The following is a 24,051-nucleotide window of genomic DNA, read 5'->3' on the forward strand; positions in this document are numbered from 1 at the left end:
ACCTCGAGTCTCGTCGCCGAGAGCATGCAGAAACCAAGCGCAGGCAGCGGAAGGAGCGTGCGGCAAACCAGACTCCCCACCCACCCTTTCCTTCAACCACTGTCTGTCCCACCTGAGACAGAGACTGTGGTTCTCGTATTGGACTATTCAGCCACCTAAGGACTCACTTTAAGAGTGGAAGCAAGTCTTCCTCGATTCCAAGGGACTGCCTATGATGATAATGGTGAGACCCCAGGAACGAATTGAAAAAAAATACTGGATACAGCTATAATTTACAGCGCTGGTAAACACAAACTGGATTTTATTTTTAATCACTCTGAAATAACCGCCAGTGTTGGCCAACAGAGGAGGAGGAGGAGTACCGTTAATGGAAACCTCGTGTGCGATCACAGAGCCAGACTTGTGCTCTGTTCAGCCTGCTGTTCGCAAAGCTTAGGTCTCCTCCCGGAGAAGCAATGCCAAGTCCCTCCAGATGTTTCACCCTGTTCCAAGTCTAACCACGCTGTAAAGTTAGAAACGTTGCAGCAACAGTCTTTTTCAAAGGGCCACTGAGAGGACAAGGGTCAAGCGACTTACGGGATTTGCAGAGAAGGGTGACGAGAATCGTATCAGTCTTATCTTAGACTAGGCACAGTGAGGTTCCACACATTGTGATTGGGGACATGAGGTGTGTGCACATTGGGTGGGGAACAAAGGTGGAAACGTCCAAAGGTTATTTACCAGAATGGTCCCAGGGATGAGGAACGCCAGTGACATGGAGAGACTGGAGAAGCTGGGGTTGTTCTCCCTAGAGCAGAGAAGGTTGAGGGGAGATTTAATAGAAATGTTCAGAATTATGAGGAGGTTTTGATTTGGGAGAAACGGTTCCCAGGGGCGGAAGGGTCGGTAACCAGGGGGACACAGAATGACGATAATCGGCAAAAGAACCAGCGGCGGAGAGGAGAATCTCTTTACACGAGTTATGATCTGGAAGGCGCTGCCTGAAAGGACGGTGGAAGCAGATTCAATAGTAACTTTCATAAGGAAATTGGCGAAATATTTGAAAAGGAATACTTTGCAGGGCTATGGGAAAAGAGCAGAGGGAGTGTGGGTCTGACTGGATCGCTCGCTCACAGGGCCGGCACAGGCTCGATGGGCCGAATGGCCTCCTTAACCCTAACCCTGACCCTGACCCTAACCCTCCTTCTCTGATTCTATGAAACCGATCTTCACTGTCGCCGCACATTGTGGCCAAATGGCAAACATTGAGGAGCCGACATTGCCCCTTTCCGACAGGCCCGTCAGCGCCCCCTGATGGCACTATCGAGGCGATAAGGACTTTTTGCCCCGGGGTTGGGGGGGTGGGGGGGGGAAGTGACCCACCCGGAATTGCCCCCCCGGGATGGCGACGGTAAAAACGGCTGGGTGCTGCGCCCCGTAGTTACCGCCCCGGGCGGCGGGGCGAGCAGTGCTGATGTCATCGCCGTGGGCGCCGAACCCCTCATCGCCCCGCGGGAGCGAGGTTGGCGCCCGAAAAGGGGAGGGCCGTACGCCGCGGCCGCCATCTTTACTTTGGCGCCCGACCGCGGCAGCCACGGGTTGGGCGGGGTCGGCAACAGGCAGACCCTCCCCCCCCCCCGGTGGCCCAGGAAAGCGGCTGCAGATTGCAGCGGCCCCTCTATCACCCTGCGGGGGCGGGTCGCGCCTCCCATGCTGCCCCGCAGATTTTAACGATTCAAAGACCCCAATTCCGAGACATTAAGCTGCCCATTCGATTTGTGCGCCCCCAAACGCGGGGACGGGAGGCAATTTTGCCCCCCCCCGCACAACTCTCCTCCTCGCACTGCCAGCCCACAATCTGACCACAAAAATTCACCAAAATAAAGCTGAGCTATTGACAATGCTGAGCTCCCACTATAATTGGCTCAGCTCCAACTTCACTGTTGTGGATTAATTTTTACTCCTCAACAATCCATGCGAGCTGGGCAGACCTGAGTTATACCACTCTCTCTCTGACCAGGCACTGCGAGTAGATGTGAGCGGAGCTCTGTCTGTCGTATTCAGGCACCAGTCACACGTCAGTGTTGGTCACAAGCCAACTGTCCTCTCAGCCCTCTGCTTATATTCATGGAAGGAAAGACAGACTTGCATTTACATAGCGCCTTTCACGACCACCGGACGTCTCAAAGCGCTTTACAGCCAATGAAGTCGTTTTTGGAGTGTAGTCACTGTTGCAATGTGGGAAACGCGGCAGCCAATTTGTGCACAGCAAGCTCCCACAAACAGCGATGTGATAATGACCAGATAATCTGTTTTAGTGATGTTGATTGAGGGATAAATATTGGCCCCAGGACACCGGGGATAACTCCCCTGCTCTTCTGTAGACACACAATGTAGGAAATACATGATTAAAAATGAGGTTTAAATAATTCACAGACAATCCAGTAGAGCGCTTAGAAACTTTTTAAACTTCAATTTGGATCCAGCTTCATTTGGTTTGCAGCCTAAGACTGCCTCCTTGCCTCGATTGGGTTTGTGTGAATTGGCTGCCCGATACGACTGCACAGTTTGGGTCAGTTTGCAGCCAGCACAGTATGTCGGAGGGCTGGCCTGTAAAAGAGCTGATATTTAGGGGTGTAGACGGGAGGGGTTTAAGTCCTTCGGTCAGGCAGCAAGTCCGACTTGTTCATTCAGAAAGCACGGGGGCGTGGGCAGTGCTCGAGGCCAGCGAGCGATGAGTTTACAGCTTTGCTCATTGCAGAGATACAGCGGCCTGCTTTCGTTTTCAAAGTTTCCTGTCCGAAAGACCCTTTGGAAATACTGATACACTCCCAACACCAAGTCTCTCGGGGCAGGAAGGAGGGTCAGAGAATGGGCACTCTGCTGTTACAACTATTTTGGTAGAACCAATAATCAAGTGCCCCTAAATCGCTCTAAATTTACTCTGCTGGGTGAACTCTGGGAAGGAGGACACTGAGAAGTGTAGAGAAACCAAGGGACCTGGGAGTCCATGTTCATAGATCCCTGAAGGTAGCAGGCCAGGTAGATAAGGTGGTTAAGAAGGCAGACGGAATACTTTTCTTTATTAGCCGAGGCATAGAATATAAGAGCAAGGGAGGTTATGCATGAACTGTATAAAACACTAGTTAGGCCACAGCTGGAGTACTGCGTGCAGTTCTGGTCACCACATTACAAGAAAGATGTGACTTCACTGGAGAGGGTACAGAAGAGATTTACCAGGATGTTGCCTGGGCTGGAGAATTTTAGCTATGAGGAAAGATTGGATAGACTGGAGTTGTTTTCTTTGGAACAGAGGAGGCTGAGTGGAGACCTTATCGAGGTATATAGAATTATGAGGGGCCTGGATAGAGTGGGTAGGCAGGACCTATTTCCCTTAGCAGAGGGGTCAATAACCAGGGGGCATAGATTTAAAGTAATCGGTAGGAGGTTTAGAGGGGATTTGAGGGGAAATGTTTTCACCCAGAGGGTGGTGTGGGTCTGGAACTCACGGCCTGAAAGGGTGGTAGAGGCAGAAACCCTCACCACATTTAAAAAGTACCTGGATGTGCACTTGAAGTGCCGTAACCTACAGGGCTATGGACCCAGAGCTGGAAAGTGGGATTAGGCTGGGTAGCTCTTTGTCGGCCGGCATGGATACGATGGGCCGAATGGCCTCCTTCTGTGCTGTACATTTCTGTGACTCTATGAATTCTTAATAGATAGAGTGGGAGTTTGCAGGTTCGAATCAGTCCCCTCCACTCAGTTTCTGCTGATAGGCACACAATGGCAGAGGCAGTAATATTTCCCTCTCTGCCCCCTTGAGCATCCCTGATTATAATCGCTCCACCATCGGTGGCCGTGCCTTCTGTTGCCTGGGCCCCAAACTCTGGAACTCCCTCCCTAAACCTCTCCGCCTCCCTACCTCTCTCTCCTCCTTTAACATGCTCCTTAAAACCTACCTCTTTGACCGAGCTTTTGGTCACCTGCCTGAATGAAGCTCCGTGTCAAGTATTGTTTTATAATACTCCTGTGAAGCGCCTTGTGAGGTTTTACTACGTTAAAGGCGCTATATAAGTGCACGTTGTTGTTTAAGGGCAAGACAAAATGCAAAGGGGGTGTAACACACGCAGACTTCGGAAGGTCACCAGCTCAGACTTTCTTCCTGGCAGTGAGTCCGTCCGTCGGGGGTCAAGGGTCGAGACAGGCCAGCCGTCGGGAGGGTGCCCCGCGGGCCCTTGGGCAGAGAGAGTGGGCAGGCCAGCAGCACGGGTGTGTTACCCTGCTGCCCCTGGAGGCTCCGGAGAAAATGGGCATCGCTCCAAAAACCCTGGACATCGCCCCAAGCAACCCGCTCCCCAGGGATCCCACTCCCCAGGGATCCCACTCCCCCAGAGAACCCGCTCCCCAGGGATCCCACTCCCCCAGGGATCCCGCTCCCCCAGGGATCCCGCTCCCCCAGGGAACCCGCTCCCCAGGGATCCCACTCCCCCAGGGATCCCGCTCCCCCAGGGATCCCACTCCCCCAGGGAACCCGCTCCCCAGGGATCCCACTCCCCCAGGGATCCCGCTCCCCCAGGGATCCCGCTCCCCCAGGGATCCCGCTCCCCCAGGGAACCCGTGCAGCGAACCCGATTGCGAACAGTGAGGTTCAGCCTCAGACAGAAGTTGGAGAGAGGGATGGAGTCAGTGGCTGGGGAACGGAGGGACCGAAAACATTGGCTTCGGTCTTCCCAATATTCAATTGGAGAAAATTTCTGGTCATCCAGTACTGGATGTCGGACAATCAGTCTGACAATTTAGAGACCATGGAGGAGTCAAGAGAAGTGGGGGTGAGGTGGAGCTGGGTGTTGTGTGCAAATGGGGCAAAAGCAAATTTCGACCCCAAACTCTTCGCCAGCGCAGCATCTCTGTCGGGAATCGGATAGTGGGAACACAGACAGGTAAAGGTTTTTATTCTGTGTCACAGGTATGCCCCCCTGTACGGTTCAGAGACGTGACCATGTACAATAGACACCTCAATTCGCTGGAGAAATACCACCAACAATGTCTCCGCAAGATCCTGCAAATCCCCTGGGAGGACAGACGCACCAACGTTAGCGTCCTCGTCCAGGCCAACATCCCCAGCATCGAAGCACTGACCACACTTGACCAGCTCCACTGGGCGGGCCACATTGTCCGCATGCCAGACACGAGACTCCCAAAGCAAGCGCTCTACTCGGAACTCCTACACGGCAAACGAGCCCCAGGTGGGCAGAGGAAACGTTTCAAGGACACCCTCAAAGCCTCCCTGATAAAGTGCAACATCCCCACCGACACCTGGGAGTCCCTGGCCAAAGACCAGTCCGCCCTAAGTGGAGGAAGAGCATCCGGGAGGGCGCTGAGCACCTCGAGTCTCGTCGCCGAGAGCATGCAGAGATCAAGCGCAGGCAGCGGAAGGAGCGTGCGACAAACCGGACTCCCCACCCACCCTTTCCTTCAACCACTGTCTGTCCCACCTGTGACAGAGACTGTAATTCCCGTATTGGACTGTTCAGTCACCTGAGAACTCACTTTTAGAGTGGGAGCAAGTCTTCCTCGATTCCGAGGGACTGCCGATGATGATGGAGGGCACAGGGAACAATGTCCCATCAAACGGTAGCTACCTATTTTAGCAATGTCACTGCACAAAACAGTGGGGATGTTACACTTTATCAGGGAGGCTTTGAGGGTGTCCTTGAAACGTTTCCTCTGCTCACCTGGGGCTCGCTGGCCATGTAGGAGTTCCGAGTAGAGTGCTTGCTTTGGGAGTCTTCAATTGAGCATGCGAACAATGTGGCCCGCCCAGCGGAGCTAATCAAGTGTGCTCAGTGCTTTGATGCTCCCCTTTCCCTTTCCCTCAACCACTGTCTGTCCCACCTGTGACAAAGACTGTGATTCCCGTATTGGACTGTTCAGTCACCCGAGAACTCACTTTTAGAGTGGGAGCGAGTCTTCCTCGATTCCGAGGGACTGCCTGTGATGATACTGCACAAAACAATTGGTCACCAGGCAGGAAGCATTTAACAACCTTTATCGCCCTGACAACTAACTGCTTCAGTGGTTACCATAAGAAAAAAACAAGCCTTGAAAGGAGGGCCCTTTGGCTATTATTTCACTGACTCAATGTTTGAGGAGGTCGGGTGTCCCCGCCCCACACACACACCCTCCCCGGTCTGGTCTGTCCAGAATGATTCACCCTCGGCCGTGCCGAGCTTCTCTGCTGAAAGGAGAAAGGTGCCGGGAGTTGGTCGTTAATTAAATCAGAGCGCCGACAGAACAATCCTTTGCCTTGTCCTGTATATCTGGGGCTGCGATAATGGCAGGGGCCAGCTCGGGGGGGGAGGGTCAGGGGGAGGTGAACAAACCCTGCTCGGCAAGAGCACGTTGGGAAGCGTCTGAATCCTGCTGCGCCCAAAGAGCACCGGCATTTGGTGCGCGGCTGACTGGCCACAGATGCAAACCAAGAGGTTACGGATTATCGGGTCATTACGCGTTGCTGTGCGTGGGAGCTTGCTGTGCGCAAGTTGGCGGCCGCGTTTCCCACGTTGCAGCCGTGACTACACTCCAAAAATACTTCATCGGCTGCAAAGCGTTTTGAGACGTCCGGTGGCCGTGAAAGGCGCTATATAAATGCAAGTCTGTCTTTCTTTCGGAGGATCAACGGGCCCCTAAAGGCTCCCTTTGAGATCGAGGCTGCAGAGGAAGATACGACACTGGGCAGCTTTCTACACCCAGGAATTTGTGCTTCAGCTGCAACTTTTACGCCTGAGCAGCCTTGAATTGCTGCCTGCTCTTTGTAGCGGGACTGTGTTGCATGTGCAGAACCCTCCCTCTCTCGTCGGGAGGGACTGACTCCTGCAGGCTTGTGCTGTCGGCTGGTCAGACGAGTCCGGGACAGTTTTACAATCCGGGAGTCAGTTTGATTCTCTCCCCACCCCACAACCGCCTCTGATTTTTTTTTTAGCAGGTTGTAATTGTCTGAGTGAACAGGGGGTCCCTCGGAAACGAGTTCGAGCCACACACGGCTCATGACGTCAGTTGTCGCGCTGCTGTCGGCTTGCACAGGCTGAATCCCTTTTCATTCGCCACAGAAAGTTTCTTTGAAGCGGTGCGGTGGTGAAAGGGGAGTACTGGTGCAGCCTGCTCCAGCGGACAGGCAGTGCCTGGAGACTGGCCATCCCACCTCGCTGGCTGAGTTTAACCGCGGCTCTTCCTTTCTCTCACAGGAGCTGATCGAAGTCGACACTGAAGCCATTTTCGAATTGGCCGCGTACATACTGCAGGTAGGAACGTTACCACGTTTTAGTCTTTTGCATATTCCTGGTGTGCAAGGCTTGCAATGTAGGCGGTTACTGCTCTGATGTGGACGATACTTTAAAAAAAAATGGTGAATCAGAATTTCCTCTTGTTTAAAATCACAAGTTAAATGCTGGACACAAACAAGATTCTGAGGGGGCTCGACAAGTTAGATGCAGAGAGGATGTTGCCTCTCGTCGGGGAATCGAGAACTAGGGGGCATAGTCTCAGAATAAGGGGCCGCCCATTGAGAACTGAGATGAGGAGGAATTTCTTCTCTCAGAGGGTTGTGAATCTGTGGAATTCTCTGCCCCAGAGAGCTGTGGAGGCTGGGTCATTGAATGTATTTAAGGCGGAGATCGACAGATTTTTGAGCGATAAGGGAGTGAAGGGTTATGGGGAGCGGGCGGGGAAGTGGAGCTGAGCCCAAGATCAGATCAGCCGTGATCGTATTGAATGGCGGAGCAGGCTCGAGGGGCCGAATGGCCGACTCCTGCTCCTATTTCTTATGTTCTTGTGTAGGATTGTTGAGTTCACCTCTGGGGGGTGCTTTACTGCGGTAATATTGCTGCTCAGTTCGCACTCGGTGCTGGCACTGGCACTGGTTGTAGAGCGATCGGAGAAGCAGTGGGACAAGTTCACCATTGCATCACAACAGTTAATCTTCAGACGCACTGTGGGCTGGAAATTCGGTTGGAGGGTTTTTGAGGCGCTAATGTCGGGCGGGCGGTAAATTTAGCGCCGGGAAATGTTTTGCGCCGGGAGCCACAAAGTTCAGTGTTTGTGCCCTGAGAGTGGGGCGGAGCGCTAAGGGAGGCATTCCACACTTCCCGCAGGGCGCTAGGCCGGGTGAGCAACTGAATATCCCGCGCTAAAGAGCCGGCCTCGGAGCGCCCTGAGAGAGGCCTACCCGCAAAAGAAAATCGGGTCAGAAAAACACAAAAAACATTCACTATACATTTCTTACCCCAAATAAAGTTAAATTGCAGAAAAAATAATATCACTCACACGTACCCTCACGCAGTCATTCCTTCCCGTAGCTTTCTCAGGCAGGGTCACTAGGGGGCGCTACGGGCACCGCGCAAACCAAATGCCTCCGTGTCGATACCGGGGGCTTTGCACACCGGCGCGGCGCTCCCGGGCGATACTCCTCCGCACCGCCGGTATCGGCACACTGACGAACACCGACGCTTGCGGCTGCAAACCCTTTAGCGCCCCTGTTCCCACCCTCGCAAACTTACAGCAAATTTCTCGCCCTCTAGTGACTCTGTGAAACCCCGTTCTCTCGGGCGTTGAACATTCAATAATTGGATTTTGCATTTTACAGTTTGATTCTGCCCTCCTCACCCCCCCCCCCCCCGGTTTTGTTGGTGTAACCGAGAAGTCCCGTGGAATCACTTCTTGATCTGCTAACGTGCTGGTTAATGGGCTCAAAAGAAACACACCTGCTTCCCGATCTCATTGTCAGTCTGCAGGAATGAATGACGCTGGGGTGTGTGGACCCAGCAAGACAGCATTGGTTTTAGATTTGCCGTCTTCTGCTAAATCTTCTGCTCGCAGGAAATAAAAGCAAAATACTGAGGATGCTGGAAATCTGAAATTAAAACAGAAAATGCCGAAAATACTCGGCGGGTCGGGCAGCGTCTGTGGAGAAAGAAACAGAGTTAACGTTTCAGGTCTGTGACCCTCCGTCTGAACCTGTGGATCCATAACCTTCTGACTCACTGACGACCTAAAACGTTAACTCCGTTTCTCTCTGCACAGACGCTGCCTGACCCGCTGAGTATTTCCAGCATTTTCTGTCTTTACTTCTGTTCAGAGGGCAGTGTACAGTGGCTAATCTTGCTGTCATTTAAGTGATTTTCGTCCAAAAGCTTTACCTCGATATAATTGCAACAATCCAGGTAATAACTAAGAAAGAGAATGGTTGGTTGAGAAAAGTCATTCACACAACAGCTTGGGGCAATGAATTGTTGAGCCTGCCAACTTTAATTTACAGCGACTCCCGGCTGGCGTTAAACATTAGCTGAAGATGACCGGAAGCGTCTCTTTAAAGTTATGGTTCTCAATTTGCTAACAAGCCGACATGTTAAGGTATCTGCTGAGATTTAAAGACTGAAGCAGTTTAGGCTCCTGACAATATCTCTTTAGTTTCTGGGCTTCTCAAACCACAGACATACTTTTTCGTAACTTATTGCACTGCTGGGGCAGCTTTCCAAGTCCAGTGTCTGTCGGTGGAGGAAGAACATTTATTTTTGTAAAAGGGGAAAAGTTCCTGCAGCTACTGTGTGTGAGATTTTTCCAGTTGTGTTACGCTGCCCCGTTAAGAATTGTGCTGATGCTGCTATCCTGGTGTGTGAAACGCTCGCTTGTTTCCTCAGCCAGGACTCACTGAGTCACAGGGTTGTGGGTTCAAGTCCCACTCCAGAGATGTGATCATAAAGATCCAGGCTGACACTCCCGGTGCAGTACTGAGGGAGTGCCGCACTGTCGGAGGGGCAGTACTGAGGGAGCGCCGCACTGTCGGAGGGGCAGTACTGAGGGAGCGCCACACTGTCGGAGGGGCAGTACTGAGGGAGCGGCGCACTGTCGGAGGGGCAGTGCTGAGGGAGCGCCGCACTGTCGGAGGGGCAGTGCTGAGGGAGCGCCGCACTGTCGGAGGGGCAGTACTGAGGGAGCGCCGCACTGTCGGAGGGGCAGTACTGAGGGAGCGCCGCACTGTCGGAGGAACAGTACTGAGGGAGTGCCGCACAGTCGGAGGGGCAGTACTGAGGGAGTGCTGCACTGTCGGAGAGGCAGTACTGAGGGAGTGCTGCACTGTCGGAGGGGCAGTACTGAGGGAGTGCTGCACTGTCGGAGGGGCAGTACTGAGGGAGCGCCGCACTGTCGGAGGGGTGGTACTGAGGGAGTGCCGCACTGTCGGAGGTGCCGTCTTTCGGATGAGACGTTAAACCGAGGCCCCGTTTACTCTCTCAGGTGGATGTAAAAGATCCCACGGCACTATTTTGAAGAAGAGCAGGGGAGTTATCCCCGATGTCCTGGGGCCAATATTTATCCCTCAATCAACATCACTAAAACAGATTATCTGGTCATTATCACATTGCTGTTTGTGGGAGCTTGCTGTGCACAAATTGGTTGCCGCGTTTCCTACGTTACAACAGCGACTACACTCCAAAAGTACTTCATTGGCTGTGAAGCACTTTGGGACGTCCTGAGTTACGTGAAAGGCGCTATATAAATGCAAGTCTTTCTCCACGATTTCTCACATGCTGAGATCCTGATTGTGGATACACTATCAGAGCTGAATCCAGGGGAGACGACAGGATAAGTTCTGGGTGAAGAAAATCTTTCAACTCCCCCCCCCCCGCATCCTTTGATTCCATCCTGCCAGAATATCTTCCCATTCCAGCAGCTTGCTGCTTCTTAAGCGAGCCCTGTATGTTGGCCTCAAACCCTCTTCCCAACAACCATTCCAGCTCTGTGTGCAATGATACTTTTGGGCCTTCAGTATCAACTTGTGTTTCACAAAACTGTGTCTCCACTTTTCCTGATCCTTTGGTGTTGCTGCAAGTATTGTTTCAGCTTCACTTCTTCCAGTATTAAGTATCTCATACGACTAAAGGTCCACGCTGAAGACATTTTTTTTCGGAGCCAGCTTATCGAGTTATTCCTTACAGCCCATCCCTCTGACACTAGGGGTCAGACTTTCCTCCCACATGGCAATCAGAGTTGTTTACAGTGCTGCAAACATGGCCTGGCCAGAACAATCCATGAATTCAGCCTGAGCCCGTGGCCTAACTCGCACCGAGTCCCGCTCACCCATCACCCCCTGTGCTCACTGACCCTGTGCCCTAACTCGCACCGAGTCCCGCTCACCCATCACCCCCTGTGCTCACTGCCCCGTGTCCTAACTTGCACCGAGTCCCGCTCACCCATCACCCCCTGTGCTCACTGCCCCGTGTCCTAACTCGCACCGAGTCCCGCTCACCCATCACCCCCTGTGCTCACTGCCCCGTGTCCTAACTCGCACCAAGTCCCACTCACCCATCACCCCCTGTGCTCACTGCTCGCCGATGCTTATCGTCCCGGTGGGGTTGCTGGGGGAGGTACTTCTTTAGAGACGCTGATAATGTCTCCGGGCCCCTTTACTTCCAGTCTGAGCCGGGTAATTCGCTGCTTCTGGTCAGAAGAGGATCGGAAGCAGCGGGGGCCATTCGAGGGGAGCTTCTTACTTTGCTTTGTGGGGGCCAGGGGGAGTAAGAGTTTTCCTCCAGGAACCACAAGGAAAGTTAAGGTCTCCTCTCCCACCCAACCCCACCCTACCCTTTCCCCACCACCAGTCCCACATGTACCCGACCTCGTGCCAGTGGATAGCCAGGGGTTAAAATCATCGCGGCTTCATTCTGCCGCCAGTGGGGAATTTAAAAAAAAATTCATTCATGAGATGTGGGCGTCGCTGGCAAAGCCGGCCTTTATTGCCCATCCCGAAGAAGGTGGCTTGCCAGGCCATTGCTGTGGGTCTGGAGTCACATATAGGCCAGACCAGGTAATGGCAGCAGATTTCCTTCCCTAAAGGGCATTAGTGAACCAGACAGGTTTTTACGACAATCCGGTAGTTTCAGGGTCACCATTCCTCGAGCTGGAGAGTGGGATTAGGCTGGGAAGCTCTTGATCGGCCGGCACGGACACGATGGGCCAAATGGCCTCTTTCCGTGCTGTAAATTTCTATGATTACCGATACTGGGTTTTTTTATTCCAGATTTATTTAATGAACTGAATTTCCGAGTGGCAGTGGTGGGATTTGAATTTACATTTCCGGATCATTAGTCCAGCTCTGGATTACTAGCCCAGTAACATAACCACAATGCTACCGTACTCCTAGCCCTAACTAACACCTGCCAGGGATTAAAATCAGGCCTGGAGGCCACCATGTTTCAGGGGTCCAGCCAGACCCAGTGAATCAGCCACTCCAAGAGCCAGTCAGTGCTGGCGATTTCCGGCCACTGGTTTGTCCGTGAATTCGCTGCCTCAGAGAGCTGTGGAAGCTGGGTCATTGAATAAATTTAAGACAGAGATAGACAGTTTCTTTACCGATAAGGGAATAAGGGGTTATGGGGAGCGAGCGGGGAAGTGGAGCTGAGTCCATGATCAGATCAGCCATGATCGTATTGAATGACGGAGCAGGCTCGAGGGGCCGTATGGCCGACTCCTGCTCCTATTTCTTATGTTCATATTTCCCCAGCCGTTGGGAAAGTATGCTGTCCAGAAACAGTCAGGCTGCATACGGGGTTGTTTTTCTGTTCTGGTCACGACCCTGCGATAGCATCAGAGGTTTGGCAGTTAACTGCCCACGCAGTATGAGAAAGACATTGGACCACAAGGGACCTAAAGAATGGAGAGCAAAACACTGACTTTAAAAACATCACTTTGCAATAAAAGTTCAGAAAGATCACTTTCACTGATCACATCGTCTGGAGGTCAAGGCAAAATATGTAACTATTAAATAACAAACCATTAAATTGAATGACTGTTTCACAACAAACAAAGAGACGAGGAGAATTGTAAAAGGCCTGCAAGGGATTATATGCGGCAGAAAGTTTTTCAAAGGCCCTTTCTCGCGACCTGCTGAGGATTGAATGAGGAAATTGAGTGTCACACGACCACCAACATCACAACAGGTCTCCCATTCCTCAAACCGTTTGAAAATCCCCCCTGCACCCCCCCTCCCAAAAACCTGTCTATCTTTCATTTCAGTTCATCTTTTTTTTTTTAACTCTGTCTCACTGTCATACAGACACAAAGATACTGGGGCAGAAATTGCAGTCGGAGGCTTCCTGCATACCTGGTGGTCCAGGGGGGTACGGAGACTCGCGGTCCTGGGCCTCTCCGCGTATCTCAGGGGTGCAAGCGGTTCACGAGCGCCCCTGGGATCACATGGGCCGGCCCAACCAATGACAGAAGGGGATGCCCAATCATGCTTCTGTATGTTTTTTGAAAAATAAATGTAGATATTTTAAAGGGTCTATAATTAAACTTAACCTGATTTCAACAGGTTTTTAAATGTATAAACTAATGAATTTTTAAACATTTTTCTGTCCTTTAAAAGTCTTACGCTGGTAAGAGCCGGCCTTACACTGGGCAGGTGTTGCGCAAATAGCTCAACCTTCGCCCGCGGAGACCCATTTCCCGGGGATGCGGAGGATCTGTGCAGAGAATTCTTGACAGATCGCAAGTTCTGGGTTTTAGAACGTGCACCTCATACGCGCCCTTAGGGGCAGGATATTATGTGAGAAATCACGGGAAGAACTGAGCCCGTTTCCTACCACTCCGAATTTACTGTATCACTGAATTCCTTAACACAGTAAAGTAACATATTCAAAAATGTTCAGTCTTAAAATAAGACTTGCATTTATATAGCGCCTTTCACGACCACCAAAGTGCTTTACAGCCAATGCAGTACGTTTGGAGTGTAGTCACTGTTGTAATGTCGGAAACGCGGCAGCCAATCTGTGCACAGCAAGCTCCCACACACAGCAATGTGATAATGACCAGATAATCTGTTTCCGTGATGTTGATTGAGGGATAAATATTGGCCACAGGACACCGGGGATAACTCCCCTGCTCTTTTTCGAAGTAGTGCCATGGGATCTTTTACATCCGCCTGAGAGAGCAGACGGGGCCTAGGTTTAACGTCTCATCTAAAAGACGGTACCTCCAACAGTGCGGCGCTCCCTCAGTACTGCCCCTCCGACAGTGCAGCACTCCCTCAGCACTGCCCCTCCGACAGTGCAGTGCTCCCTCAGTACTGCCCCTCCGACAGTGCAGTGCTCCCTCAGTACTGCCCCTCCAACAGTGCAGCACTCCCTCAGCACTGCCCCTCCGACAGTGCAGTGCTCCCTCAGTACTGCCCCTCCGACAGTGCAGCACTCCCTCAGCACTGCCCCTCCGACAGTGCAGTGCTCCCTCAGTACTGCCCCTCCGACAGTGCAGCACTCCCTCAGCACTGCCCCTCCGACAGTGCGGCGCTTCCTCAGTACTGCCCCTCCGACAGTGCAGCGCTCCCTCAGTACTGCCCCTCCGACAGTGCGGCACTCCCTCGCACTGCACTGGAGTGTCAGCCTAGGTGCTTGCGCTCAAATCTCTGGTAAATATTTGTAAATGTGCACCCTATTTCAATGCATCTTTCAAGTTAAAATATTCTCACTCTGTGAATTTTGTTCGATTGCACGTGTTATTTAGAAACAAAAGGTGCCAGTAGGTGTTAGTAATGTTGCAGTCCGCACCCACTGGCCATGTGGTGAACAGTCGGTTGTAGAATGCAGAGCCCTGGAGGGCTATCGCTGCGATCACTTCTTGTTGAAAGCAGGCGTGCTCCGTGTACGTACCAGAGCACTAAATGCTCGGGGCCTGGTCTGCACTCGTGAGTAAGAACAGCAAGAAACCCTCGGCACTCGCGGGTCCTGTGGCGATGTCCCAGGAAGTGCACGGAAACATTGTGTGTTTATAAAACGTCACTAATTGCACCTCTCTTCCCTTCATCCCTTGCAGGAAGCAAAAGGAGATTATTCCAGGTAAGCTTGAACAAAACGTGAACCGTGACACATTACATGTCGCTGGGAGCAATTGTTTGTGTCTATTTGCTGAGCTGGCTGTACTCTTCAGCAATCTGTCTTCAGCAAACCCGTTTATGTAGAATTTTTGCAAGAAAATGCTGAGCCTGTTATTTTCTATTAATGTTGACTTGAAATTAAGTGGCTGTGATGGAGTTGTCTTCTTTCATTAAGGTTTGAGACTCAGTCACACCCTCAGTTCCTTTATTGCAGTACCATCACTCCTCAGTGCTGCACAGAGCACATGCATACCTTCTGCAACGCTCAAAGAAACCTTCCGGTTTTTGGAAGCTTATGGCGAAGTAGGCAAGGCTCCAGAAACGAGGAATGACTTTTCCATGTTCGCGGGAATTCAGTGTCAATAAATCCGCTGTGAGCTTTCTGGTCAGTTAGAACTCTCCCTGTTAATTCACTTTGTTTTATTGTGTGCCGTACTCTCGCAGATCGGGGTTGTGTGTGTGAGGATGGCAATGTCTTTATCGAGATGCCTTTGAGCTCGGCTGTGTTTGTGCCCTGTATTTGTTCAGAAGGTTTAGCAAATCGGCTTAAAAATTCGTTAGCGCCCGGTTTGAGGCGGTCACACTGCCTGGTCGCTAACTTCAGCGCCGGGCGATGTTTACCACCTCCGACCGGGATATTCCCTTTTAGCGCCCCAGGAGGGAAGTGCAGCGCTAAGGGAAGCGTCCCACACCCCTCTTTTGGCGCTAATGAGGCGGGAGCGCAGGAGCGACTGAGGTTGAGGCGTTAGGACACCGACCGGTATCCCAGTGCCTGAAGAGGGGGTTAGGTGGACCAGGCAGAAACTGCGAGGAAATGGAAGAAACGTTTTCGACCATCTTCTCGGGGTTCGTAACTGTAAAGAAAGTGCAATCTGAACACTTCCCGGATCAGTCCCTCGGATATCGCCGCGGGATCCTCAGTGCAGCGTCCGCTGTCCCCGTCGGGCGCTATGGCAGGCGGGGGCGGTTGCGTTGGTGATTGCGGTGCTCAGAGGGCGCTCGTGACATCACCGAATGGAGTGCGCAGCGCTAAACGACAGCGCCGTCGCTAAACCAGCGGTGAAGGCCGTGGCAGGCTGTCACAGCGCGCCGCTCGGTCGGGAGGTGCGTAGCTGCCGGTTAACGCCCCCTCTCTCGCGCGCTAACGGTTACCGCTGTCTCTGTGGTCAAGCCGGTGAGCCAGCTGCACGGGAGCTCCAGACCGCCGTGCGGCTTAACGGGAACGTTAGTCAGAGGGGTGACCGTTACTTCAGTGTCATTCTGGGTCACTGGTTCCAGTTTAGATTTGTGATTCAGGGCACGATACGGGTGACACAGAGCATTATCATAGAAATTTACAGCACGGAATGAGGCCATTCGGCCCATCGTGTCCGCGCCGGCCGACAAAGAGCTACCCAGCCTAATCTCACTTTCCAGCTCTCGGTTTGTAGCCCTGTAGGTTACGGCACTTCAGGTGCACATCCAAGTACTTTTTAAATGTGGTGAGGGTTTCTGCCTCTACCACCCTTTCAGGCCGTGAGTTCCAGACCCCCACCACCCTCTGGGTTAAAAAGTTCCCCTCAAATCTCCTCTAAACCTCCCCTCAATTACTTTAAATCTATGCCCCTTGGTTGTTGACCCCTCTATCCTATCCACTCTATCCAGACCCTTCATAATTTTATACACCTCGATCAGGTCTCCCCTCAGCCTCCTCTGTTCCAAAGAAAACAACCCCAGCCTATCCAATCTTTCCTCATAGCTAAAATTCTCCAGTCCCGGCAACATACTCGTAAATCTCCTCTGCACCCTCTCCAGTGCAATCACATCTTTCCTGTAATGTGGTGACCAGAACTGCCGCAGTACTCCAGCTGTGGCCTAACTAGTGTTTTATACAGTTCAAGTATTACCTCACACTTCTCAGTAATAAGGTACATTAGGCTGGTGAAATGATTGCGTCGACTCACATTACTGTACAGTGTGGCCGCTTTCAGTCTGTACAGGTAAATCCCCTGGGGGTCCTTGTGCATGAAACACAAAAAGTTAGTATGCAGGTACAGTAAGAGAACAGGAAGGCAAATGGAATGTTGGCCTTTATTGCAGGGGGATAGAGTAGAAAAGCAGAGAAGTCCTGCTACAACTGTACAGGGTATTGGTGAGGCCACACCTGGAGTACTGCGTACAGTTTTGGTCTCTGTATTTAAGGAAGGATATACTTGCATTGGAGGCTGTTCAGTGAAGGTTCACTCGGTTGATTCCAGAGATGAGGGGGTTGATTTATGAGCTCAGAAGAATGAGAGGTGATCTTATTGAAACATATGATAATGAGGGGGCTCGACAAGGTGGATGCAGAGAGGATGTTTCCACTGATGGGGGAGACTAGAACTAGAGGACATAGTCTCAGAATAAAGGGTCACCCATTTAAATCTGAGATGAGGAGGAATTTCTTCTCTCTGAGGGTTGTAAATCTGTGGAATTCTCTGCCCCAGAGAGCTGTGGAGACTGAGTCATTGAATATATTTAAGGCGGAGGTAGACAGATTTCTGAACGATAAGGGAGTAAAGGGTTATGGGGAGTGGGCGGGGAAGTGGAGCTGAGTCCATGATCAGATCAGCCATGATTGTATTAAATGGCGGAGCAGGCTCGAGGGGCCAAATGGCCGACTCCTGCTCCTATTTCTTATGTTGAGACGGCATTTCATGTGCTTCTCACACTTTAAGAGCTTTCCCAAGTGACAGTTACTAAAAGTACCAAATGTTTGTCTTACCTTGTCCGGTTCCTGTGCTCAATATATGGCGGATCCATTTACTGGCTCCCAGCCAGTGACTGTTGCTGAATTGACTTCAGATGCTGTAAGCGAGTGTTCCTTGGCCTTAAATAACTATTCAGCAGACTGCGATGAGATTTAACTTACACAGGTGTTTCAGATATCCCCAGCGGCTCAGTTGGAAGCCAAACTCCTCCGCTGAGCCCACAAACCAGGGAGATTAGAATCACAGAACGGTTACAGCACAGAAGGAGGCCATTCGGCCCATCGAGCCCGTGCCGGCTCTCTGCAAGAGCACCTCAGCCAGTCCCACTCCCCCGCCCTTTCCCTGTAGCTCTGCAAAATAAAATTTCCTTCAGGTACTTATCCAATTCACTTTTGAAAGCCATGATTGAGTCTGCCTCCACCACCCTCTCAGGCAGCGCATTCCAGATCCTAACCACTCGCTGCGTAAAAACGTTTTCCCTCATGTCGCCTTTGGTTCTTCTGCCAATCACCTTAAATCTGTGTCCTCTGGTTCTCGACCCTTCCACCAATGGGAACAGTTTCTCTCCATCTACTCTGACCAGACCCCTCATGATTTTGAACACCTCGATCAAATCTCCTCTCAACCTTCTCTGCTCCAAGGAGAACAACCCCAGCTTCTCCAGTCTCTCCACGTAACTGAAGTCCCTCATCCCTGGAACCAGTCTCGTAAATCTTTTCTGCTCCCTCTCTAAGGCCTTCACATCCTTCCTAAAGTGTGGTGCCCAGAATTGGACACAATGCTCCAGTTGAGGCTGAGCCAGTGTTTTTTACAGGTTCATCATAACTTCCTTGCTTTTGTACTCTGTGCCTCTATTTATGAAGCCCAGGATCCCGTAAGCTTTTTTAACCACTTTCCCAACCTGTCCTGCCACCTTCAACGATCTGTGCACCTATACCCCCAGGTCTCTCTGTTCATGCACACCACTTTAGAATTGTACCCTTCAGTTTATATTGCCTCTCCTCATTCTTTCTACTAAAATGTATTACCTAGCACTTTTCTGCGTTAAATTTCATCTGCCCCGTGTCCGCCCATCCCACCGGCCCGAGTCGTCTTGGTGTCTGTCACTCTCCGCACTGTTCAGGTTGCAGGCCTGATCTCTGGCTGCGCTCTGGGTGGCAGTGGGAGCGTTGCAGTTACCCTCACTGACCCAAGGTCGGTGCTTCTCAAACCGTTTTGGTTGAAGGACCCCTTTTGCAAATGGAATAGTAATCACGGATCCCTCCATCGAAATGATAGTACTATTTAACACTCACAATATGAGAATGTAAAGAGTGTTTAACTACTGCTTTTAAGAAAAAGAAAGAAAAACTTTTATTTCTATAGCGCCTTTCACGACCACCGGATGTACCAAAGCGCTTTACAGCCAATGAAGTACTTTTTGAAGTGTACTCACTGTTGTAATGTAGCCTCAGTGGGCAGCACACTCGCCTCTGAGTCAGAAGGTTGTGGGTTCAAGTCCCACTCCAGGGACTTGAGCTCAAAAATCTAGGCTGACACTCCCAGTGCTGCACTGTCGGAGGGGCAGTGCTGAGGGAGTGCCGCACTGTCGGAGGGGCAGTGCTGAGGGAGTGCCGCACTGTCGGAGGGGCAGTGCTGAGGGAGTGCCGGACTGTCGGAGGGGCAGTGCTGAGGGAGTGCCGCACTGTCGGAGGGGCAGTGCTGAGGGAGTGCTGCATTGTTAGAGGGGCCATTTTTTGGATGAGACGTTAAACCGAGGCCCTCTCTGCTCTCTCAGGTGGATGTAAAAGATCCCATGGCACTATTTTGAAGAAGAGCAGGGGAGTTATCCCCGGTGTCCTGGGGCCAATATTTATCCCTTAATCAACATCACTAAAACAGATTATTTGATCATTATCACATTGTTGTTTGTGGGAGCTTGCTGTGTGCAAAATGGCTGCTGCGTTTCCTACATTACAACAGTGACTACACTTCAAAAGTACTTCATTGGCTGTAAATCGCTTTGGGATGTCCGGTGGTCGTGAAAGGCGCTACAGAAATGCAAGTCTTTCTTTTTAAATGCACAGAAACGTTACTCTTACAGCCTGTGTTGTAACCGATAGCTTGGGCATGGGACCGCTGGGCCTGAGCCCCAGCACAACACGGTTCATTCTGACATTACCCGGCCTGAGAAACCAAAACACACAAACATTCTGACTTGGCTCAGGCCAAGCATGTCCTTGGCCAGACTTGTAATAAAATCTAAAGTTGAATCAGAATGAATGAATTGCAACGGCAAAATAAGACGGAGAGTTCAAAAGTCCTTGAGCAGCTTGGCAAATGGTGTGCTAATTGGGCTGTTCTTGAAGCAGAGAAGCTGCATGAGTTGCTGCATAAAACAGTTTCAACTTTTAATGAAACAACTGGAATGCAGCTTATTAACAACACAGAATTGGCCATGTGAACAGACGGAATGTGTGGAAGTAGTAAACTAAACAGAACCAAAGACTCCTGCCAAGACTGTTTATTAAATGCACTGCCGTCTCGTTGATCCCCACTGTGAGATTTGTTTAAAGCCGATCTTGGGTTTTCAGGCCAGCGACAGTAGCCCGGAGATTGTTTATTTGTGGACATCTCGTTCACTCCTTCGGGACTTTGATGCTTTATCACTCCGTCGCTGAAGCACTTGCCCTGCGAAGGTTTGTGAGGGGAGGGTTCAGGTTCATGCCCATCATCGGTCACTCAGCGTATTGTGTCGGGTGATTTCTGGAGCTGCTGTGTAGGTCTGGTGCCGAGTGTGGGAGAGAGCCACGCTGACAGGAAGGGCCCCCAGGTGAGGCCCCAGTCGCTGCTGTTTCCTCAACAACAGGGATGTGAGGGGAGGGGAGGGGGAGGGGAGGGGGAGGGGAGAGGAAGTAAAGGGTGGTAAACAAATGCCTGATCGCTGTCCACTGGACCTGTGCTGGACAGTCTTTCCCATGTTACTGTCATTGAAATTTACGTCACGGAAGGAGGCCATTCGGCCCATCATGTCCGTGCCGGCCGACAAAGAGCCACCCAGCCTAATCCCTAAGAGCCATCCAGCTCTCAGTCCGTAGCCCTGGAGATTACGGTACTTTAAGCGCACATCCATGTCCATGCACAGTAGAATGGGACGAAGCTCGCTTACGATGCTCTCTGATCACCCCCCATGTCCTAACTCGCACCCAGTCCCACTCACCCATCACCCCCCGTGCTCACTGCCCCGTGTCCTAATTCGCACCCAGTCCCACTCACCCATCATCCCCTCTGCGCGCTGCCCCGTGTCCTAACTCGCACCCAGTCCCGCTCACCCATCACCCCCTGTGCTCACTGCCCTGTGTCCTAACTCGCACCCAGTCCCGCTCACCCATCACCCCCGTACTCGCTGCCCCGTGTCCTAACTCGCACCCAGTCCCACTCACCCATCACCCCCTGCGCTCGCTGACCTACACTGACTCCTGGTTAAGCAACGCCTCGATTTCAGAATTCTCATCCTTGTTTTCAAATGCCTGCATGACATCTCTGTAATCTCCTCCAGCCCCACAACCCCCCGAGATTACTAGTCCAGTAACACCGGACGGTCTGCACCTGGGCAGGACCGGAACCAATGTCCTAGGGGGAGTGTTTGCTAGTGCTGTTGGGGAGGATTTAAACTAATATGGCAGGGGGATAGGAACCAATGCAGGGAGACAGAGGGAAACAAAAAGGAGGCAAAAGCAAAAGACAGAAAGGAGATGAGGAAAAGTGGAGGGCAGAGAAACCCAAGGCAAAGAACAAAAAGGGCCACTGTACAGCAAAATTCTAAAAGGACAAAGGGTGTTAAAAAAACAAGCCTGAAGGCTTTGTGTCTTAATGCAAGGAGTATCCGCAATAAGGTGGATGAATTAATTGTGCAAATAGATGTTAACAAATATGATGTGATTGGGATTACGGAGACGTGGCTCCAGGATGATCAGGGCTGGGAACTCAACATTCAGGGGTATTCAACATTCAGGAAGGATAGAATAAAAGGAAAAGGAGGTGGGGTAGCATTGCTGGTTAAAGAGGAGATTAATGCAATAGTTAGGAAAGACATTAGCTTGGATGATGTGGAATCTATATGAGTAGAGCTGCAGAACACCAAAGGGCAAAAAACGTTAGTAGGAGTTGTGTACAGACCTCCAAACAGTAATAGGGATGTTGGGGAGGGCATCAAACAGGAAATTAGGGGTGCATGCAATAAAGGTGTAGCAGTTATAATGGGTGACTTTAATATGCACATAGATTGGGCTAGCCAAACTGGAAGCAATACGGTGGAGGAGGATTTCCTGGAGTGCATAAGGGATGGTTTTCTAGACCAATATGTTGAGGAACCAACTAGGGGGGAGGCCATCTTAGACTGGGTGTTGTGTAATGAGAGAGGATTAATTAGCAATCTCATTGTGCGAGGCCCCTTGGGGAAGAGTGACCATAATATGGTGGAATTCTGCATTAGGATGGAGAATGAAACAGTAAATTCAGAGACCATGGTCCAGAACTTAAAGAAGGGTAACTTTGAAGGTATGAGGCGTGAATTGGCTAGGATAGATTGGCGAATCATACTTAGGGGGTTGACTGTGGATGGGCAATGGCAGACATTTAGAGACCGCATGGATGAATTACAACAATTGTACATTCCTGTCTGGCGTAAAAATAAAAAAGGGAAGGTGGCTCAACCGTGGCTATCTAGGGAAATCAGGGATAGTATTAAAGCCAAGGAAGTGGCATACAAATTGGCCAGAAATAGCAGCGAACCTGGGGACTGGGAGAAATTTAGAACTCAGCAGAAGAGGACAAAGGGTTTGATTAGGGCAGGGAAAATGGAGTACGAGAAGAAGCTTGCAGGGAACATTAAGGCGGATTGCAAAAGTTTCTATAGATATGTAAAGAGAAAAAGGTTAGTAAAGACAAACGTAGGTCCCCTGCAGTCAGAATCAGGGGAAGTCATAACGGGGAACAAAGAAATGGCAGACCAATTGAACAAGTACTTGGTTCGGTATTCACTAAGGAGGATACAAACAACCTTCCGGATATAAAAGGGGTCAGAGGGTCTAGTAAGGAGGGGGAACTGAGGGAAATCTTTATTAGTCGGGAAATTGTGTTGGGGAAATTGATGGGATTGAAGGCCGATAAATCCCCAGGGCCTGATGGACTGCATCCCAGAGTACTTAAGGAGGTGGCCTTGGAAATAGCGGATGCATTGACAGTCATTTTCCAACATTCCATTGACTCTGGATCAGTTCCTATGGAGTGGAGGGTAGCCAATGTAACCCCACTTTTTAAAAAAGGAGGGAGAGAGAAAACAGGGAATTATAGACCGGTCAGCCTGACCTCAGTAGTGGGTAAAATGATGGAATCAATTATTAAGGATGTCATAGCAGTGCCTCTGGAAAATGGTGACATGATAGGTCCAAGTCAGCATGGATTTGTGAAAGGGAAATCATGCTTGACAAATCTTCTGGAATTTTTTGAGGATGTTTCCAGTAAAGTGGACAAAGGAGAACCAGTTGATGTGCTATATTTGGACTTTCAGAAGGCTTTCGACAAGGTCCCACACAAGAGATTAATGTGCAAAGTTAAAGGACATGGGATTGGGGGTAGTGTGCTGACGTGGATTGAGAACTGGTTGTCAGACAGGAAGCAAAGAGTAGGAGTAAACGGGTACTTTTCAGAATGGCAGGCAGTGACTAGTGGGGTGCCGCAAGGTTCTGTGCTGGGGCCCCAGCTGTTTACATTGTACATTAATGATTTAGACGAGGGGATTAAATGCAGTATCTCCAAATTTGCGGATGACACTAAGTTGGGTGGCAGTGTGAGCTGCGAGGAGGATGCTATTAGGCTGCAGAGTGACTTGGATAGGTTAGGTGAGTGGGCAAATGCATGGCAGATGAAGTATAATGTGGATAAATGTGAGGTTATCCACTTTGGTGGTAAAAACAGAGAGACAGACTATTATCTGAATGGTGACAGATTAGGAAAAGGGAAGGTGCAACGAGACCTGGGTGTCATGGTACATCAGTCATTGAAGGTTAGCATGCAGGTACAGCAGGTGGTTAAGAAAGCAAATGGCACGTTGGCCTTCATAGCGAGGGGATTTGAATACAGGGGCAGGGAGGTGTTGCTACAGTTGTACAGGGCCTTGGTGAGGCCACACCTGGAGTATTGTGTACAGTTTTGGTCTCCTAACTTGAGGAAGGACATTCTTGCTATTGAGGGAGTGCAGCGAAGATTCACCAGACTGATTCCCGGAATGGCGGGACTGACCTATCAAGAAAGACTGGATCAACTGGGCTTGTATTCACTGGAGTTCAGAAGAATGAGAGGGGACCTCATGGAAACGTTTAAAATTCTGACGGGTTTAGACAGGTTAGATGCAGGAAGAATGTTCCCAATGTTGGGGAA

The 24,051-nt window shown here is 50.9% G+C and overlaps 1 protein-coding gene across 4 annotated transcripts in view; it reads left to right on the plus strand.

The window, feature by feature from the left end:
- The window catches only part of frmd4a (FERM domain containing 4A), an 810,443-nt gene that overhangs the window by 626,132 nt on the left and 160,260 nt on the right, over positions 1–24,051 (plus strand). For all 4 annotated transcript variants that reach the window (XM_070897082.1, XM_070897085.1, XM_070897084.1 and 1 more), the window contains 2 exons: positions 7,224–7,280; positions 14,842–14,864. In XM_070897082.1, the coding sequence (XP_070753183.1) occupies positions 7,224–7,280; positions 14,842–14,864 (80 nt within the window). The remainder of the gene's footprint in view (positions 1–7,223; positions 7,281–14,841; positions 14,865–24,051) is intronic.

Source organism: Pristiophorus japonicus, chromosome 13 (genome assembly GCF_044704955.1).
Source record: "Pristiophorus japonicus isolate sPriJap1 chromosome 13, sPriJap1.hap1, whole genome shotgun sequence".
Classification (NCBI taxonomy): Eukaryota; Metazoa; Chordata; class Chondrichthyes; family Pristiophoridae; genus Pristiophorus; species Pristiophorus japonicus.